The sequence below is a fragment of the Ranitomeya variabilis genome, chromosome 1 (genome assembly GCF_051348905.1).
Source record: "Ranitomeya variabilis isolate aRanVar5 chromosome 1, aRanVar5.hap1, whole genome shotgun sequence".
Classification (NCBI taxonomy): Eukaryota; Metazoa; Chordata; class Amphibia; order Anura; family Dendrobatidae; genus Ranitomeya; species Ranitomeya variabilis.
The window spans coordinates 878,995,945-879,016,295 of NC_135232.1; the positions used below are offsets into that span (position 1 = coordinate 878,995,945).

General features: G+C 42.1%; 1 protein-coding gene across 2 annotated transcripts in view; it reads left to right on the forward strand.

Moving 5' to 3' along the window:
- The window catches only part of BANK1 (B cell scaffold protein with ankyrin repeats 1), an 828,100-nt gene that overhangs the window by 105,499 nt on the left and 702,250 nt on the right, over positions 1–20,351 (forward strand). For both annotated transcript variants that reach the window (XM_077277945.1, XM_077277934.1), the window contains exon 2: positions 17,887–18,285. In XM_077277945.1, coding sequence (XP_077134060.1) covers positions 17,889–18,285 — 397 coding nt within the window. In that variant the 5' untranslated portion in view covers positions 17,887–17,888. The remainder of the gene's footprint in view (positions 1–17,886; positions 18,286–20,351) is intronic.

Here is a 20,351-nt window from a genome sequence, read left to right on the forward strand (position 1 = left end):
GTACATACTCACCATCTGATGTCCATCAGGTCCCTTGCTGTCTGCTTCCTGCTCTGACTGAGTGCCGCCGTACAGTGAGAGCAGAGCGCAGCGGTGATGTCACTGCTGTGCTGTGCTCTCACTGTATGGCGGCAGTCAGTCAGAGCAGGAAGCGGACGGCAAGGGACCTGACGGACATCAGATGGTGAGTATGTAGTGTTTGGGTTTTTTTTACATTTACGCTGGTAACCAGGGTAAACATCGGGTTACTAAGCGCGGCCCTGCGCTTAGTAACCCGATGTTTACCCTGGTTACCAGTGAAGACATCGCTGGATTGGTGTCACACACACTGATTGAGCGATGTCAGCGGGACCTCAACGATCAAAAAACGGCCCAGGCCATTCCGACACGACCAGCGATCTCGCAGCAGGGGCCTGGTCGCTGGTACGTGTCAAACATAGCTAGATCGCTACTGAGGTCGCTGTTGCGTCACAAAACTTGTGACTCAGCAGCGATCTCGCTAGCGATCTCGCTAAGTGAGACGGGGCCTTTAGCCTCTCTCTTCCCATTGCCCTGTAGCAGTGGCATATGCGGTAATAAAGGGTTAATGTCACCTTACTGTTGTAGGGTGACATTAAGCCTGGTTAATAATGGAGAGGTGTCAATAAGACACCTATCCATTATTAATCCAATAGTATGAAACGATTAAAAAATACACACACATTAAGAATAAAGTATTTTAATGAAATAATTAAACACACAGGTTTTCCATCTTTATTACACTCTCAATCCAAGTGAAGCCCTCATTCTCCTGTAAAAAATCCAAAATAAAAAGCAACAATATCCCATATCTGTCCGCTGTACAGTCAAGTCCCACGCTGCAATCCATCTCAAGGGGTTAAATAGTTTTACAACCGGGAGCGCTGCTAATGCTACCGCCCCGACTGTAAACCACTGTGTAATGAATGAAAAGTTGCCTGCGCAGCCTCCCCATCTGACCGGACATGAACTCTGTAGCATTAGAAAGTTTCTGAACTTTTTCCAATGCTGCCGAGTTCACCTCCGGTCAGGCTGTGAGTCTGTGCGTGCTCAGTTATGTCAGCGATAGTCACTAAGGCTAAATTTAAAAAAATTAGGCTTCCATTACTCAGATATAGTATTACTTGGTCTGTGAATATTTGTGTGATCTCTAAAAATGTACAAAATCTTCTAAAATTTCTCAATCATACAGTGCTACATGGTCTCTGAACATTTCTGTGATATCTGAAACTGAGAAAAAGCATTAAAACATTTTTCTGGGTTGAATTTGATTGTCATCAATACACTTTTGCATTATTTCTGTTACATTATGGTGGAGTAAACGCCCAAAAACCACTTTGCTGCTTTTCTTAAATTTTTTAATAGAAATACATTTAGTTTCAAGAGACCTAGCAATTACAAAATGTGTAAGGTGTGCGTTAAGGGAAGTTGAAATGCTGATGATGGTGCATGCAGATTTCAAAAACATGGGCAGGTGCGACTTCGCCTGTTGCTGGAGCACAAGAAACACACCCATCCACCACACAAAAGTTTGTGTCCATTTTGCAGGGAGGCACAGTACACCACCTCTGGAGCCAGAGCAGTGTGAACAAGTGGTCAATTGGACAGCAGATAATGCTTCCAGCAAGGTTGGCAGTACCACACAGTCTTCCACACAGTCCAGTCTCACCAGCCTAAAGTCTGGATCACTTAATACTCACCCTTATCCTTCTTTCTCCCACCATCTTGAATCCTAGGAGACTAGTGATCCCACGCTAGGACACTTCGAGGAGCTATTTATCACAATATTTCGTTAATGTAGCCTCTCAACCTGCATGCTCCAAGAGTGACAGGATGACATGCTGAGATCAGTGCAGCACAAAACATAGAGCAGCCATGGCAACAAGAACATGACGATGTGGAATGGCAAATTTGGGATAAGGAGGAGGAAAGTTATGATGAGACACAGCTTCCATTAAGTCTTGTTGTTAAGTCACAAAGGAGGTGGTGGATGATGTGGATGATGAAAATGATGATGACATGGCCTGGGAAGCTGGCATACAGAGCAAGGCCAGCAGCGCTGAGGGGAAGAAATCAGCAGCACCAAAACAGACAGGGAAAGGAAGTGGGGTGACCAGAGGGAGAAGGTGGGCAACTATTCTGCAGAGTACTTACATAGTTACATAGTTACATAGTTACATAGTTATTAAGGTTGAAGGAAGACTGTAAGTCCATCTAGTTCAACCCATATCCTAACCTAACATGCCCTAACATGTTGATCCACTTAATTTATCTGTCAAAGAATTAGGTGTTACCCAGTCTGGGACTTTTTTACAGAGAACTCTGAGACAAACGAAATGTCCATTTGCAACCTGTGCCATGCAAAGATTAGCAGGGAGTCAGGGACCTGACCACTAGGAAACTAATGTGACATGGTCAATGGCACGGTATATGAGGGGAGATATGTGTCGCGAAGATTGCTTTCTTCCGTGATTTAGAAACCCATAAATTTCTCTCCAGCATGCTTTGTGCTGAAGAAGTTAATCAGCCATGTTATGGGATGGGTTTGTAGGTGAGTAGGTAAGAGATGGTTGGGACACCTACTCACCATATCTTCACCTCAAGGGTGTGGCTGGGTTGTTAAAAGTACAGCCACTGTTTTTTTTTTCTCTGCATTGTGGTTTGGAGAGGAGAGACTCCAGATGTGGCTCCAGGTGGAGCTGAACAAACATGGTGGTCTGAGCGCGCGAACCCCTCAGACATATGGATTTTGTTATACATTAACTTTTTTGCTTTGCCGTTATGCCAGAAAGGCCATGTTTTCTTTACTCAACCCTGCTATGGTTAATGCTGTTCCATAATAAACCAGCAGGTGATTTATCACAAGAAGCGTTCCTGTGTCTACTTCTGAAAGCAGCTGAGTGAGTCAACCCCTCACACTAACCACCACTAGCATGATCAGGCACATATCATCTAAGCACCCAACTCTGTGGGCATAATGCCTGAGTACATGATTGGTGCCATTGGGTGACACTGTCCAAAACACTGGTGCAGATGCCTCCTAACGTGCACTTATCCTTGCACATTCTGACTTACCATCATAAAGGACTTTCAAATCCTTGTCCCAGGCCAGCATTTAGCTGTCCCTACCTCAGGCCTTGGAATGAAAACGAAAGCTCCTTGCCACCCACCAACATGCCCAAATGCTAAACGGACATATTTTCAGGCTGCTTGCCATGGAAATGTTGCCATTTAGGCTGGTAGACATGAAGAATTTCCGCCGACTCATGATGGCTGCCATCCCTCGGTACTCAGTCCCCATTCGCCAATTTTTCTCCCGGGGTGGCGTCCCCTTCTTGCACTAGCACGTGTTCAGGAACATCACCTGTGCCCTTACCAGTGTACTCACTGGTATTATCCACATGAAGACCAGACATATGGCCAAGCACTTGTGGCCAGGGACAATACATTTCTCTGAGAGCACACTGAGTTAACATTGTGGAGGCAGGGGCCCAGTCACACCCTGGCATGATGCATGTGCTCCCGATTGCTGACCCTCCATCAGGGTTTTCTCCACATCCTACAGCAGTTCCTGCACCCACTCTTGCTTCTCCTCATCCTCCACCTCCTATGTGGTATCTCAGAACATGTCGTCCACATCAGCCGGAAGTTCTGCAGCACTGCCTCAGTGAAGCTGCAACAGGCTCTGCTTAAGCTAATTTGTTTAGGAAACAAACCACTCACCTCAGCAGAGTTATTTAAAGGAATAACAGACCAGACATATCTGTGTTTTTTACTGCTTAATTTCCAACCAGGAAATGTGATAATGGTGTGTGATAATGGGTGTAACCTTGTGGCTGCTGTGAAGCATGGCAAGCTCACACATGTACCATGCTTGTCACATGTGCTCAATTTTATAGTGCAATGGTTTCTGAAAACATATTCAGAATTGCCAGAGCTTATGGACAAGGTAAGCCACATCAGTACCCATTTCCGCAAGTCAACTACAACTGCTACTGCTCTGACAGTACTTCAGGAGAGCATGTAAGTGCCAGCTCACCGACTGCTGTGCAACTTCACCACACGCTAGATCTCCACACTATGCATGCTGGCAAGGCTTTATGAGCAGAAGATGCCAGTGGTTGAGTACCATGCCCGACGGTATCAAGGTCAGCCTCCGCACATAACAACAGAAGAGTTGGCATATGGTTGTCTGACTCTTGTTTGGTTCCCCAAGACATTGAAGACTCCACAAAGATGGTAATCGGCGATGACACCATATTCAGCGCAACTGTCACACTTCTGTGCCTACCTAAACAGTCGATGATCACAATTAGGCCGGAGTCACACTAGAGAGGAATATGAACGAATGCTATGAGAGAAAAAAATCGCATAGCACTCGGCCCAATGTTAATCTATGGGGCAGCTCCCATCATCAACTTTTTTCTCGGCCGTATTATACGTGCGAGTAACATCGCAGCATGCTGCGATCTGCACCGTATATCGGCGGAGACTCACCAAAAAAAGTCTATGGGTGCGAGAAAAACTTGCACACCATACGGACCATCAGTGTGACTTGCGTGAAATACGCATCAGTGTCCTTTCGAAAAGCCGGCAATTCAGTGTGGTGTACTGTAAAATCACACTGACAGGTTAGATTAGAATAGATAAAATAAATGTATATGCATAGCATAGGTACAGTACAGACCAAAAGTTTGGACACACCTTCTCATTTAAAGATTTTTCTGTATTTTCATGACTGAAAATTGTACATTCACACTGAAGGCATCAAAACTATAAATTAACACATGTGGAATAATATACTTAACAAAAAATTGTGAAACAACTGAACTGAAAATATGTCTTATACACAGCTGATAGTCCTACTGAATAGACTGTTAGAATTTGTATTATGGCAAGAAAATAGCAGCTAAGTAAAGAAAAACGAGTGGCTATCATTACTTTAAGAAATGAAAGTCAGTCAGTCCGAAAAATTGGGAAAACTTTGAAAGTGTCCCCAAGTGCAGTGGCAAAAACCATCAAGTGCTACAAAGAAACTGGCTCACATGAGGACCACTCCATGAAAGGAAGACCATGAGTCACCTCTGCTTCTGAGGATAAGTTTATCCGAGTCACCAGCCTCAGAAATCGCAGGTTAACAGCAGCTTAGATTAGAGACCAGGTCAATGCCACACAGAGTTCTAGCAGCAGACATATCTCTACAACAACTATTAAGAGGAGACTTTGTGCAGCAGGCCTTCATGGTAAATTAGCTGCTTGGAAACCACTGCTAAGGACAGGCAACAAGCAGAAGAGACTTGTTTGGGCTAAAGAACACAAGGAATGGATATTAGACGAGTGGAAATCTGTGCTTTGGTCTGATGAGTCCAAATTTGAGATCTTTGGTTCCAAACACCGTGTCTTTGTGCGACACAGAAAAGGTGAACAGATGGACTCTACATGCCTAGTTCCCACCGTGATGAATGGAGGAGGAGGTGTGATGGTGTGGGGGTGCTTTGCCGGTGACACTGTTGGGGATTTATTCAAAATTGGAGGCATACTGAACCAGCATGGCTACCACAGCATCTTGCAGCGGCATGCTATTCCGTCCGGTTTGCATTTAGTTCGACCATCATTTATTTTTCAACAGGACAATGACTTCAAACACACCTCCAGGCTGTGTAAGGGCTATTTGATAAAGAAGGAGAGTGATGGGGTGAGCTGGACCGCAGAGTCCATGTGTCATTGACACATATATATATGAATATATATTTCATAGAGCGTTTGGTAGCAGAATAGCCGATTATTCAATTGTCGGCTTTGGTAATATTTAACAAAAGCCGACAAATGAATTACCAGCTATTCTGCTATCAAGCTCTGCATGAAATATAATTATATATATATATATATATATATATATATATATATGTATATGTGTCTCACTGACATATCTAAAATATAAAGCTGAATGTGTTTGTGTGTATGTATGAATGTATGTGTGTATGTCTGGGATTAGCATATGTACCGTCGCAGCTACAGCCACAAAATTTTCACAGTCACACGTCTGGACCCCGAGAGGTCATAGGCTATGTTGTGAGGGGAAATTTTAACCCCACGCATTCCAATTCACCTAACAATTTTGCCCCTATCTACATAATGGGGAAAAGTGAAAGGAAAAGTGTTAGAGGCAAATTGACAGCCTCCAGATGTGAACAAGGGGGACTTAAAGAATGAGAGTGATGGCGCCAAAGAGTATATACCATACAGTTGCTAAGGTGGGGCCCCGACATGGGATACTCATTACACACAGGGATATGAACACACACACAAAATGCGCAACACACACTATTACGTGCTTGAACACTTATACCACCCTCAGCACACATTTCACCACACATACACCAACAAAAGCTCACCGACACAAAAAGAGGACTTACATATTCTCCAAAAAATTGAAAAAAGTCACAGAGAAAAATGCAGAGATGTTTACCTGCTGAAGCCTCCAAACAAGTGCACTAGCAGGGTGCGGCGGACACGATTAATGATGGCAAAAACACAGGTGCAAAAAATACCGATGAAACAACCACTTTCAATCCAGTGTTGGCTGTTGGCATTAGTGCACAAAAACATAAGCGATAATAGTCTGTATGTGTTTTTTGTGCACTAATGCCAAACAGCCAACACTGGATTGAAAGTGGTTGTTTCATCGGTATTTTTTGCACCTGTGTTTTTGCCATCATTAATTGTGTCCGCCGCACCCTGCTAGTGCACTTGTTTGGAGGCTTCAGCAGGTAAACATCTCTGCATTTTTCTCTGTGACACATACACCAACCTTGCCACATAAAAGTTAAAACACAAAAGTCGCCACTCAAAACTCGCCACGTGCAAAATTCACCACATGCAAAACTCGCCACGTGCAAAACTAGGCTCACGCAAAACTCGCCACACAAGCAAAACTCACCTCATGGAAAACTCGCCACATGCAAAACTTGCACACGTGGAAAAATTGCCACATGCACAAAAGTTGCAACACATGCAAAAGTTGCCTCACACACAACTTGCACCTACTCAAAACGCACCACACATAAAACTTGCCACACGCAAAACTCGCCATGCGCAAAACTTGTTGCACACAACTTGCTAGACTAACCTGTCACATGCAACTCGACATGCAAAAAGTTGCTACACGCATGTCGCCACACAAAACTCATCTCACAAAAGTCGCTACATGCATGTCGCCACACACAACTCAACACACACAAATTGACACATGAAACTCACCCTAAAACACACACAAGTCTGGTATTATACTTCAAAAATAAAAATCTGATTAATAAGCAGACAAACTACAAGAGCAACAAATGTACCATATGGGAAATACGGCAGCTGTCAGTCACATGACCTGTCTATTATGTATATGTGTGAGCTAATATATACTGCCAGGGGGGAGGGCTTCCTGTTGGCTGGGGATTTATCAGGCTGCCAATAGCAACCAATCTCAGCTCAGCTTCTATTTTGCTACAGTTAATTAATCTGAGCTCTGATTGGTTAATATTGGCAATAGGCATATAGGCAATAAAGGACATTCTCAGTATAACAAAGCTTGTACTATATAAAAGAGGAGATGACACACAGGTATATACTATATACAGGGGAGATGACATACAAGTATATACTATATACAGGGGAGATGACATATAGGTATATACTGAGGGGAAAATGAGAGGAGTGAGGTGAAAATGAAAATGTGTGAGTGCAAAATGAGAGGAGTGACGAGAAAATAGTGGAGTGATAGAAAAAATGACAGGTGGGATTGGGGAAATGAGAGGTGTGAGGGGGAAAATGAGAGATGTGAGGGGATAATGAGCGACGTGAGGGGGAAAATAAGAGATGTGAGGGGGAAAATGAGAGATGTAAGGGGGAAAATGAGAGATGTGAGGGGAAAAATGAGAGGCATGATGGGAAAATGAGAGAAGTGAGGTGCTTTAACTAACCAAAGTTAGTTACTATGCCCAGGCAACGTCGGGCTCTTCAGCTAGTATATATATATATATATATATATATATATATATATATATATATACAGTACAGATCAAAAGTTTGCACACACCTTCTCATTTAAAGATTTTTCTGTCTTTTCATGACTATGAAAATTGTACATTCACACTGAAGGCATTAAAACTAAGAATTAACACTTGTGGAATTATATACTTAACAAAAAAGTGTGAAACAACTGAAATTATGTCTTACATTCTAGGTTCTTCAAAGTAGCCACCTTTTGCTTTGATGACTGCTTTGCACACTCTTGGCATTCTCTTGATGAGCTTCAAGAGGTAGTCACCGGGAATGGTCTTCCAACAATCTTGAAGGAGTTCCCAGATAACCTTAGCACTTGTTGGCCCTTTTGCCTTCACTCTGAGATCCAGCTCACCCCAAACCATCTTGATTGTGTTCAGGTCTGGTGACTATGGAGGCCATCACTCTCCTTCTTGTTGAAATTGTCCTTACACAGCCTGGAGTTGTGTTTGGGGTCATTGTCCTGTTGAAAAATAAATGATGGTCCAACTAAATGCAAACCGGATGGACTAGCATGCCGCTGCAAGATGCTGTGGTAGCCATGCTGGTTCAGTATGCCTCCAATTTTGAATAAATCCCCAACAGTGTCACCGGCAAAGCACCCCCACACCATCACACCTCCTCCTCCATGCATCACGGTGGGAACTAGGCATGTAGAGTCCATCCGTTCACCTTTTCTGCATCGCACAAAGACACGGTGGTTGGAACCAAAGATCTCAAATTTGGACTCATCAGACCAAAGCACAAATTTACACTAGTCTAATGTCCATTCCTTGTGTTCTTTAGCCCAAACAAGTCTCTTCTGCTTGTTGCCTGTCCTTAGCAGTGGTTTCCTAGCAGCTATTTTACAATGAAGGCCCGCTGCAGAAAGTCTCCTCTTAACAGTTGTTGTAGAGATGTGTCTGCTGCTAGAACTCTGTGTGGCATTGACCTGGTGTCTAATCTGAGCTGCTGTTAACCTGCGATTTCTGAGGCTGGTGACTTGGATAAACTTATCCTCAGAAGCAGAGGTGACTCTTGGTTTTCCTTTCATGGGGCGGTCCTCATGTGAGCCAGTTTCTTTGTAGCGCTTGATGGTTTTTGCCACTGCACTTGGAGACACTTTCAAAGTTTTCCCAATTTTTCGGACTGACTGACCTTCATTTCTTAAAGTAATGATGGACACTCGTTTTTCTTTACTTAGCTGCTTTTTTCTTGCCATAATACAAATTCTAACAGTCTATTTAGTAGGATTATCAGCTGTGTATCCACTAGACTTCTGCACAACACAACTGATGGTCCCAACTCCATTTATAAGGCAATAAATCCCACTTATTAAACCTGACAGGGCACACCTGTGAATTGAAAACCATTCCCGGTGACTACCTCTTGAAGCTCATCAAGAGAATGCCAAGAGTGTGCAAAGCAGTCATCAAAGCAAAAGGTGGCTACTTTGAAGAACCTAGAATATAAGACATAATTTCAGTTGTTTCACACTTTTTTGTTAAGTATATAATTCCACAATTAATTCATAGTTTTGATGCTTTCAGTGTGAATGTACAATTTTCATAGTCATGAAAATACAGAAGAATCTTTAAAAGAGAAGGTGTGTCATATGCTGCTCAAAAAAATAAATGGAACACTTAAACAACAGAATATAGCTCCCAGTAAATCAAACTTCTGTGAAATCAAAATGTCCACTTAGGAAGCTACACTGTTTGACAATCAATTTCACATGCTGTTGTGTAAATGGAATATACAACAGATTGAAATTATTGGCAATTATCAAGACACACTCAATAAAGGAGTGGTTCTGCAGATGGGGACCACAGACCACATCTCAGTACCAATGCTTTCTGGCTGATGTTTTGGTCACTTTCGAATGTTGGTTGTACTTTCACACTCGTGGTAGCATGAGATGGACTCTACAACCACACAAGTGGCTCAGGTAGTGCAGCTCATCCAGGATGGCACATCAATGTGAGCTGTGGCAAGAAGATTTGCTGTGTCTGTCAGCGTAGTGTCCAAAGACTGGAGGCGCTACCAGGAGACAGGCCAGTACACCAGGGAATGTGGAGGGGGCTATAGGAGGGCAACAACCCAGCAGCAGGACTGCTACCTCAGTTTTTGTGCAAGGAGGAGCAGGAGGAGCACTGCCAGAGCCCTGCAAGATGACCTCCAGCAGGCACAAATGTGCATGTGTCTGCACAAAGTTAGAAACTGACTCCATAAGGATGGACTGAGAGCCCGACATCCACAGATGGGGTTTGTGCTCATAGCCAATCACCAGGATTGGCAAATTCGCCACTGGCAGCCAGTGCTCTTCACAGATGAAAGCAGGTTCACACTGAGCACATGTGACAGACGTGAGTCTGGAGATGCCGTGGAGAGTGATCTGCTGCCTGCAACATCCTTCAGCATGACCGGTTTGGCAGTGGGTCAGTAATGGTGTGGGGTGGCATTTCTTTGGAGGGCCGCACAGCCCTCCATGTGCTCGCCAGAGGTAGCCTGACTGCCATTAGGTGCCGATATGAGATCCTTAGAACCCTTGTGAGACCATATGGTGGTGCGTTTGGCCATTGAAGCTATGGACTGGCCTGCCCATTCCCCAGACTTGAATCCGATTGAACATATTTGGGACATCATGTCTCGCACCATCCACCAGCGTCACATTGCACCACAGACTGTCCAGGAGTTGGCGGATGCTTTTGTCTAGGTCTGCGAGGAGATCCCTCAGGAGACCATCCGCCGCCTCAGCAGGAGCATGCCCAGGCATTGAGGGAGGTCACACACACTACTGAGCATCATTTCCTTGTCTTGAGGCATTTCCCCTGGAGTTGGATCAGCCTGTAACTTCATTTTCCACTTTGATTTTGAGCATCATTCCAACTCCAGACCTCCGTGGGATATTAGTTGTGATTTACTTTGATAATTTTCAGGTTTTATTGTTCTCAACACATTCCACTATGTAATGAATACAGATTTACAACTGGAATATTTCAAGCAGTGATATCTAGGATGTGGGATTTTAGCTTTTATTTTATTTTTTTTGAGCAGTGTATATATACAAGTTTGTGACCTTCAATACGTGGGTCACACCACATGCATATGAATGGTCACAGGCACAACATCAAAACGTTTTTTAAAACACAGTCTGACCAGACACTTCCTGGTTAAACATCACAAAAAAATTGACATAAAGGTAACCCTTCTGGAACAAGTACCACAGAATGACACAAACAGGATCTAGAAATAGAAAAGAGTCCTACTGGATTTTCTGGTTGAAAGCCTTATATCCCAAGGGCCTAAATCAAAGAGTGGAAAAGATGTAGAGATGTTTAATGGAGAGGGGAGAGGGAAAAGTTGTGAATTTAAGATGAAAAACACTTTTTGTTTTTCCTCTCTCTTTCCAAACTTTTTAACTTTTTAACAATTATTATTGTTTAATAATAATAATAATAATAATAATAAATATAAATAATAAATATCTGTGGATAGGATAACAGGATTCACTGTGTTATTTTTACACTCTACAATATGTTTTGCATATATATTTTTGTATTTCTTTTATTACTTCTTTCTTTTTAAATATACCACTAGATGTTTCCAGCCAGCTAACGCTCGGCCTGCTTATTGCTAACTAATTAACGCTGCTGGTGATTAAACTAAAGTAAATAATGACAACATTCAATAGCGCTTACGCAGGTGGTAAATTAACTTAAAATGAAGTTAATAACAATAGTGCGGTGATGTCTTGGGGGTGGGATTATGTGTGGTAATGGGGTGGTGGGGCAGGATTGTGTGTGGTGATGTGGTGGGGGGCGGGATTATGTGTGGTGATGTTTGGGGGGTGGGATTTGTGGGGGGCGGGATTGTGTGTGGTGATGTGGTGGGGCGGGATTGTGTGTGGTTATGTGGTGGGGGCGAAGCTACTGTGCAGGGGGCAGGATTAGCGAGTAATCACGATGCCTCGTATATAAATAGATTATATCATTCTAACACAATTGGGATGTTGTGTTAATCCCAATTAATTGAGGCACATCCCTGCAATGTGTCATGAGTCACCAGTCCATAAAGACAACTTCCTTTAAAAATTTTTAAAAGCACATATTATACCTGATGAAGGCTGTTGTGGGCTGAAACGTGTTGTTTTGTTCTTATTAAAGTGTCCTAATAAATTTGTTATTGAGCAAATTATCTCAACTTCAAACTATCCTTGTCCTCCAGAATCACCGAAAAAGTTATTTTTTTATTTTGACACTATACAGCAGTTACACTAATCTAATTGTTGTAGCATAACTAACAGAATCAGCGGAATAGAGTCATAGACTTAAGGTACCATCACATTAAGTGACGCTGCAGCGATATAGACAACGATGCCGATCGCTGCAGCGTCGCTGTTTCGTCGTTGTGTGGTCACTGGAGAGCTGTCACACAGACAGCTCTCCAGCGACCAACGATGCCGAAGTCCCCGGGTAACCAGGGTAAACATCGGGTTACTAAGCGCAGGGCCGCGCTTAGTAACCCGATGTTTACCCTGGTTACCAGTGTAAATGTAAAAAAAAAAAAAACACTACATACTAACATTCCGGTGTCTGTCGTGTCCCGGCGTCTGCTTCCCTGCACTGTGTAAGCGCCTAATTCTAGGCATTCAGGATTTGAAAGTTACGTTACGGCTTGTGATTGGTCGCGTCGCGGTCACATGGGCGACGCGACCAATCACAAGCCGTGACGTCACGGGAGGCAGGAAACGCGCGCATTTTAAAATTACGTCACGGCTTGTGATTGGTCGCGTGCTGCCCATGTGACCGCGACGCGACCAATCACAAGCCGTAACGTAATTTTCAAATCCTGAATGCCTAGAATTAGGCATTCAGGACCTGAAAATTACGTCACGGCTTGCTGTGATTGGTCACATGGGCGGCACGCGACCAATCACAAGCCGTGATGTCACGGAAGGCAGTAAACGTGCGCATTTTAAGCAAAGAACGCTGCCGGTTTCCTCGGTAAGGTCCAGGCTGCGTCGGAGAGATGAGTATAGCAATATTTTTTATTTTAATTCTTTCTTTTACACATTAATATGGATCCCAGGGCCTGAAGGAGAGTTTCCTCTCCTTCAGACCCTGGGAACCATCAGGGATACCGTCCGATACTTGAGTCCCATTGACTTGTATTGGTATCGGGTATCGGTATCGGATTAGATCCGATACTTTGCCGGTATCGGCCGATGCTTTCCGATACCGATACTTTCAAGTATCGGACGGTATCGCTCAACACTATTATGCACCTATCTTGACTTCAGAGTCACATGGCTGCTGCCCTATTCTGTACTCCAAATCATGTTTCACTATTTGCCTGTGTTGTAGCAATGTGGGTCTGACCCAGAGTAATACTACAGTAGCACCAGTCAGGCCTAAGCAGGGGAGTAGGTGTTCTTAATGATGAACTCGAAGAATAAACATGTACACATGGATAATGAGCAAGACTATTCCATTTACTGAGTCAGAAAATCAACCTTTTATACCAGATATACAGTAGATAAAGAGAAACTTTACTCCTAAATTCACTGAAAAAGGTCACCAGACTCTCTGGCATCAGCAGTTTCACATCAGCCTAATTTGGTGTCTGTGGAGTACATTCCTTTCCTATAAACATACCCTGTGACTTCACTAATATCTGCAATGATAAGTAATATTAACCCTTCTATATCACCTGGCATGCTTTATCTTTCGCATTCAGTCAGTGTAGCATTCTGTTTGGTTACATCTTGCCATGGCTCAGTTTCATCTGCTGCAATATTTTACACAAGTTCCTGTTGTTTTTGAAATCTGCAACTGCTCCTCAGACCTGCCTTTTAATCCATCAACTGGTGTAAGCATTTTGGGCTTCTAGTTACAGACTATAATAAAAAATATATAATAACAATAAAATGAACAACAATGAAAAATACAGTGCCATGCAAAATTAAAATATCTAAGGTTCTATAGATCAAGGCAGCTATTTGAATTGTGTGAATTATGTTTTGTATGTGGGAGAGAAGGCAACTGAATAAGGGGTCCCCTCCGTCTACATGAGTGTACATTCATGTGAAAAAAATGAACTTTTTTGAATTTACCAAATGGCTGCAATGAAACAAAGAGTGAAACATTTAAAGGAGTCTGAATACTTTCCGTACCCACTGTATATGTATATTGACATTTGTATTGAGATTTAAAATATCTCTTCTATAGAGTGTAAGCTCTTATGATTAATAAAGTTCTCTCTCTCCTAAAGAATGCACAGTGGCATGTAAATGTTTGGACACTCCTGGTCAAAATTACTGTTTTTGTGAACAGTTAAGCAAGTTGAAGATGAAATGATCTCTAAAAGGCCTGAGGTTAAAGATGACACATTTCCTTTGTATTTTAGGCACAAAAACACATACATTTTCATCTTTTACATTTTAAAAATTAAAGAAAGGAAAAAAGGCCAATGATAAACTGTGCGCACCCTGCATGGTTAGTATCTAGTAGCAACCCCTTTTGCAAGTATCACGCCTTGTAAACACTTTTGTATCCAGCTTTCATTTCTTCATCCATTCTTCCTTGGAGAATTTTTCCAATTCTGTGAGATTCCTAAGTCGTCTTGCATGCACTGCCATTGCTAATTTGAGGTGTAGCCACAGATTTTCAATGTTGTTGCGATCATTAGCCTGTGAGGCCATTGTAAAGTCTTCAGCTTTTGAGGTAGACTATTGTGTGTTTTGACTTGTGTTTAGGATCATTATCCATTTGTAGAAGCTATCCTGTTTTCAACTTCAGCTTTTTCAAAGATGACGTTATGTGTGCATCAAGAATTTGTTGAAATTTCATTGAATCCATTGTTCCCTCTATCAGTGAAATTTTCCCCATGTCATTGGCTGCAACACAACCCCAATCATGATTGATCCACCACCATGCTTAATGGTTGTCGAGGTGCTCTTTTCCTGAAATTCTGTGCCTTTTTTTCTCCACACATACCTTTGATCATTGAGATGAAAGAGTTCTAGTTTAACCTCAACAGTACACAGAATTTGTTTCCAAAAATGCATCAGGCTTGTTTAGATGTTCTTTTACATACTTGTGACTCTGAATTTTATGACAAGGACGCATGAGAGGTTTTCTTCTGATGACTCTTCCATGAAGGCCATATTTGTGCAGGTGTCTCTGAACAATATTACAATGCACAACTTTTTCATTCAAGGGAGGGTTCTGGTTTGCCTATATAACATGCCTACATGCAGATCTCACTTACATTTTTCTTGGTCTTCCAGACCTTATCATGATCTCCACTGTTTCGGTTTACTGACATTCCTTAATTACATTTCAAACTGAAGAAAAGGCAACTTGAAAATACTTTGCTGTCTTCATATGGCTATGCTTTGTGGGCCTCAACCATTTTCATTATCAGAGTGCTAGTAAGCTGCTTAGAAGAATCCATGGCTGCTGTTTTTTGGTACAAGGTTATAGGAGACTGGGTTTTTATAAAGGTGAGAATTTGCAGCAACCGGCCTTTCTTATTAATGATAGTGAAAAGCCATAACCGTAACAGGCTAATTAAGATCTGAAACCTTGGTCAAAGTTGTCTAAGCAAACACATCTTCAAGGGTGCCCAATTTCTTGTAAGTTTAAAAATGTAAAAGATGAAAAAAAAATAAAAAATAAATATATATATATATATATATATATCGTATATACTTGAGTATAAGCTGAGATTTTCAGCCCATTTTTTAGGCTGAAAATGCCCCTCTCAGCTTATACTAGAGTCATTGTCCCAGAGGATGGGTAGGGGAGGGAGAGCAGCAGTTGTGACATCATACTCACCTGCTCCCGGTGCAACTTTGCACATCCCTGCTTCTCCAGCGCCGGCAGCACTTCTGTGTTCAGCAGTCACGTGGTACCGCTCATTAAAGTAATGAATATGGACATGACTCCACTCCCATAGGGGTGGAGCGCATATTCATTACTTTAGCAGTACCAGTGACTGCTGAACACAGGAACAAGCTGCCGGCATCAGACACCATCGCATCAGAGAAGGAGGGACTGTACTGGGAGGGTGAGTATAATTGGGGAGGGTGAGCCATGCGATATTCACCTGTCCCCATTCCTCTGCTGTGCACTGCTGTGTCATCCACATCTTCTGGTTGTGACATTCAGGTCAGAGGGCACGATGACTTGTTTTGTGTGCATACCGCCCTCTGCCTGAACAGTCACTGCAGAGAGATCGAAGACAGAGTGGCGTGCAGCAGTGGAATGGGGACAGGTGCATATCACAAGTGCCGGTGTCCCCACCTGCTCAGGACATGAGGTGAGTATGTAATTTTTTTTTTTATCGCAGCAGCAGCATTTGGGGCAAATGTTTCTATGGAGAATCTTATGGGGCTATAATCAACTTTTGTGCAGCATTATATGGGGCATATTTTTGTATGAAGCATCTTATGGGGCCCATCATAAACTTTATGGAGCATTATATGGGGCATATTTTATTATGCAGCATCTTATGGGGCCCATCATGAATTTTATGGAGCATTATATGGGGAGTATTTTGTGTGGAGGATCTTATGGGGCCCATCATGAACTTTATGGAGCATTATATGGGGCGTATTTTGTGTGGAGCATCTTATGGGGCCCATCATGAAATTTATGGAGCATTAGATGGGACGTATTTTGTATGGAGCATCTTATGGGGCCCATCATGAACTTTATGGAGCATTAGATGGGGCTCCTGATTCAATATGGATATTCAAAAACACTTAACCTACTAATGTCTCAATTAATTTTACTTTTATTGGTATCTATTTTTATTTTTGAAATTTACCAGTAGCTGCTGCATTTCCCACCCTAGGTTTAAACTCGAGTCATTAAGTTCTCCCAGTTTTTTGTGGCAAAATTAGGGGTCTCAGCATATACTCGGGTCGACTTAAGGCTTCTTTCACACTTGCGTCGGTACGGGCCCGTCGCAATGCGTCGGGCCAACGTACCGACGGAGCCTGTGAAATTTACTGCAAGACGTGGTCAGCGGATGCAGTTTTACAACGCATCCGCTGCCTATTCTGCAGTCCGGGGAGGAGGGGGCGGAGTTTTGGCCACGCATGCGCGGTCGAAAATGGCGAACACGACGCACAAAAAATGTTACAAGGAACTTTTTTTGTGCCGACGGTCCACCAAAACACGACGCATCCGTCACACGATGGATGCGACGTGTGGCAATCCATCGCAATGCGTTCGCTAATGCAAGTGTATGGAGAAAAAACGCATCCTGCGGGCAACTTTGCAGGATGCATTTTTTTCTCCAAAACGACGCATTGCGACGTGCGTCACACGACGCAAGTGTGAAAGTAGCCTTATACTCGAGTATATACGGTAGATTTTTTTTGCCTAAAATGCAAAGGAATTGTGTTATCATTAACTTTAGGCCTTTTAGAGAACATTTCATCTTCAACTTGCTTAACTGTTCACAATAACAGTAATTTTGACCAGGGATGCCTGGACTTTTATATGCCACTGTATATTTAATGGGTGAAAAAAGTAGAGAACGCGTCACCAATTTTATAAGTAAATCTATTTTTTAAAGTGAAAAGAAATTCTAAGCAGAAATCGGTAACAACTCATGAAACCCACACAAGTAAAGAAATCAAAACATAGTTGGTCATAAATAAAGCTATAATGAGAAATGACACAGGGAAAAAAATATTGAATGCATGTAGGAAAAGAGGTTCAAAAAGACAAGGAAAGTCATGTCACCAACTGAAATCTATCAGTAATTAGAAAGCAATAATAATTAATATTAATTAATGTTCCATTTAATAATTTGCAGAAATGACAAAAAATCTTCTGGTAATTTATGAGAAGAGTGGCGAAGAATGGGCTGCATATCTGAAGGAATTACTGACATCTCATTTACAAATTGATGATCTATTTCTTTATAATGTCAACAGTGAACCAAATGAGGTGGCGGAAAACCTCTCCAGTTCCATGTGGCAGTGTAAGCTACTAGTCTTGACAAAAGATATTCTGAAGAACTTTTTTGAAAATCAAAGTACCAATTTCTTTGAACTTTTACAGCCCTCACACAGAGTGGTCTTGATGCTTTGTGGAGTGGACTCACCTGAGGAGCTATATCAACTTTTTCCTTTTGAAAAAGATTTTCATGTCATCCTGCCAGATCAAGATCCCCAGGATTACATCTTCATTGTATCAACTGTTTTGAATGAAGGTAACTTAATGTTGCAGTATAACAGCTTAATGCTAAATGTATAATATGAGAGTGAAAAAAATCTTCAAAAGTGTTTTAATATCAAATAGAAGCACAGTTTACTGCTGAAGAGCACGGGTAAGAAAAAAATACAATTTGTGAGGAAGAAAGTAACCGCCCCCAAAATGTCACTACTGTATTGTAGTAATTGAAAAAAAAAACATATATACAGTGGGGCAAAAAAGTATTTAGTCAGTCAGCAATAGTGCAAGTTCCACCACTTAAAAAGATAAGAGGCGTCTGTAATTTACATCATAGGTAGACCTCAACTATGGGAGACAAACTGAGAAATAAAATCCAGAAAATCACATTGTCTGTTTTTTTATCATTTTATTTGCATATTATGGTGGAAAATAAGTATTTGGTCAGAAACAAACAATCAAGATTTCTGGCTCTCACAGACCTGTAACTTCTTCTTTAAGAGTCTCCTCTTTCCTCCACTCATTACCTGTAGTAATGGCACCTGTTTAAACTTGTTATCAGTATAAAAAGACACCTGTGCACACCCTCAAACAGTCTGACTCCAAACTCCACTATGGTGAAGACCAAAGAGCTGTCAAAGGACACCAGAAACAAAATTGTAGCCCTGCACCAGGCTGGGAAGACTGAATCTGCAATAGCCAACCAGCTTGGAGTGAAGAAATCAACAGTGGGAGCAATAATTAGAAAATGGAAGACATTCAAGACCACTGATAATCTCCCTCGATCTGGGGCTCCACGCAAAATCCCACCCCGTGGGGTCAGAATGATCACAAGAACGGTGAGCAAAAATCCCAGAACCACGCGGGGGGACCTAGTGAATGAACTGCAGAGAGCTGGGACCAATGTAACAAGGCCTACCATAAGTAACACACAACGCCACCATGGACTCAGATCCTGCAGTGCCAGACGTGTCCCACTGCTTAAGCCAGTACATGTCCGGGCCCATCTGAAGTTTGCTAGAGAGCATTTGGATGATCCAGAGGAGTTTTGGGAGAATGTCCTATGGTCTGATGAAACCAAACTGGAACTGTTTGGTAGAAACACAACTTGTCGTGTTTGGAGGAAAAAGAATACTGAATTGCATCCATCAAACACCATACCTACTGTAAAGCATGGTGGTGGAAACATCATGCTTTGGGGATGTTTCTCTGCAAAGGGGCCAGGACGACTGATCCGGGTACATGAAAGAATGAATGGGGCCATGTATCGTGAGATTTTGAGTGCAAACCTCCTTCCATCAGCAAGGGCATTGAAGATGAAACGTGGCTGGGTCTTTCAACATGACAATGATCCAAAGCACACCGCCAGGGCAACGAAGGAGTGGCTTCGTAAGAAGCATTTCAAGGTCCTGGAGTGGCCTAGCCAGTCTCCAGATCTCAACCCCATAGAAAACCTTTGGAGGGAGTTGAAAGTCCGTGTTGCCAAGCGAAAAGCCAAAAACATCACTGCTCTAGAGGAGATCTGCATGGAGGAATGGGCCAACATACCAACAACAGTGTGTGGCAACCTTGTGAAGACTTACAGAAAACGTTTGACCTCTGTCATTGCCACCAAGGATATATTACAAAGTATTGAGATGAAATTTTGTTTCTGACCAAATACTTATTTTCTACCATAATAAAGCAAATAAAATGATAAAAAAACAGACAATGTGATTTTCTGGATTTTTTTGTCTCAGTTTGTCTCCCATAGTTGAGGTCTACCTATGATGTAAATTACAGATGCCTCTCATCTTTTTAAGTGGTGGAACCTGCACTATTGCTGACTGACTAAATACTTTTTTGCCCCACTGTACATATATATATATATATATATATATATATATATATATATATATATATATATATATATATATATATACAGTACAGACTAAGAGTTTGGACACACCTTCTAATTTAATGGTTTTTCTGTATTTTCACAACTATGAAAATTGTATAGTCACACTGAAGCCATCAAAACTATGAATTAACACATGTGGAATTATATACTATGAAAAAAAGTGTGAACCAACTAAAAATATGTCTTATATTCTAGGTTCTTCAAAG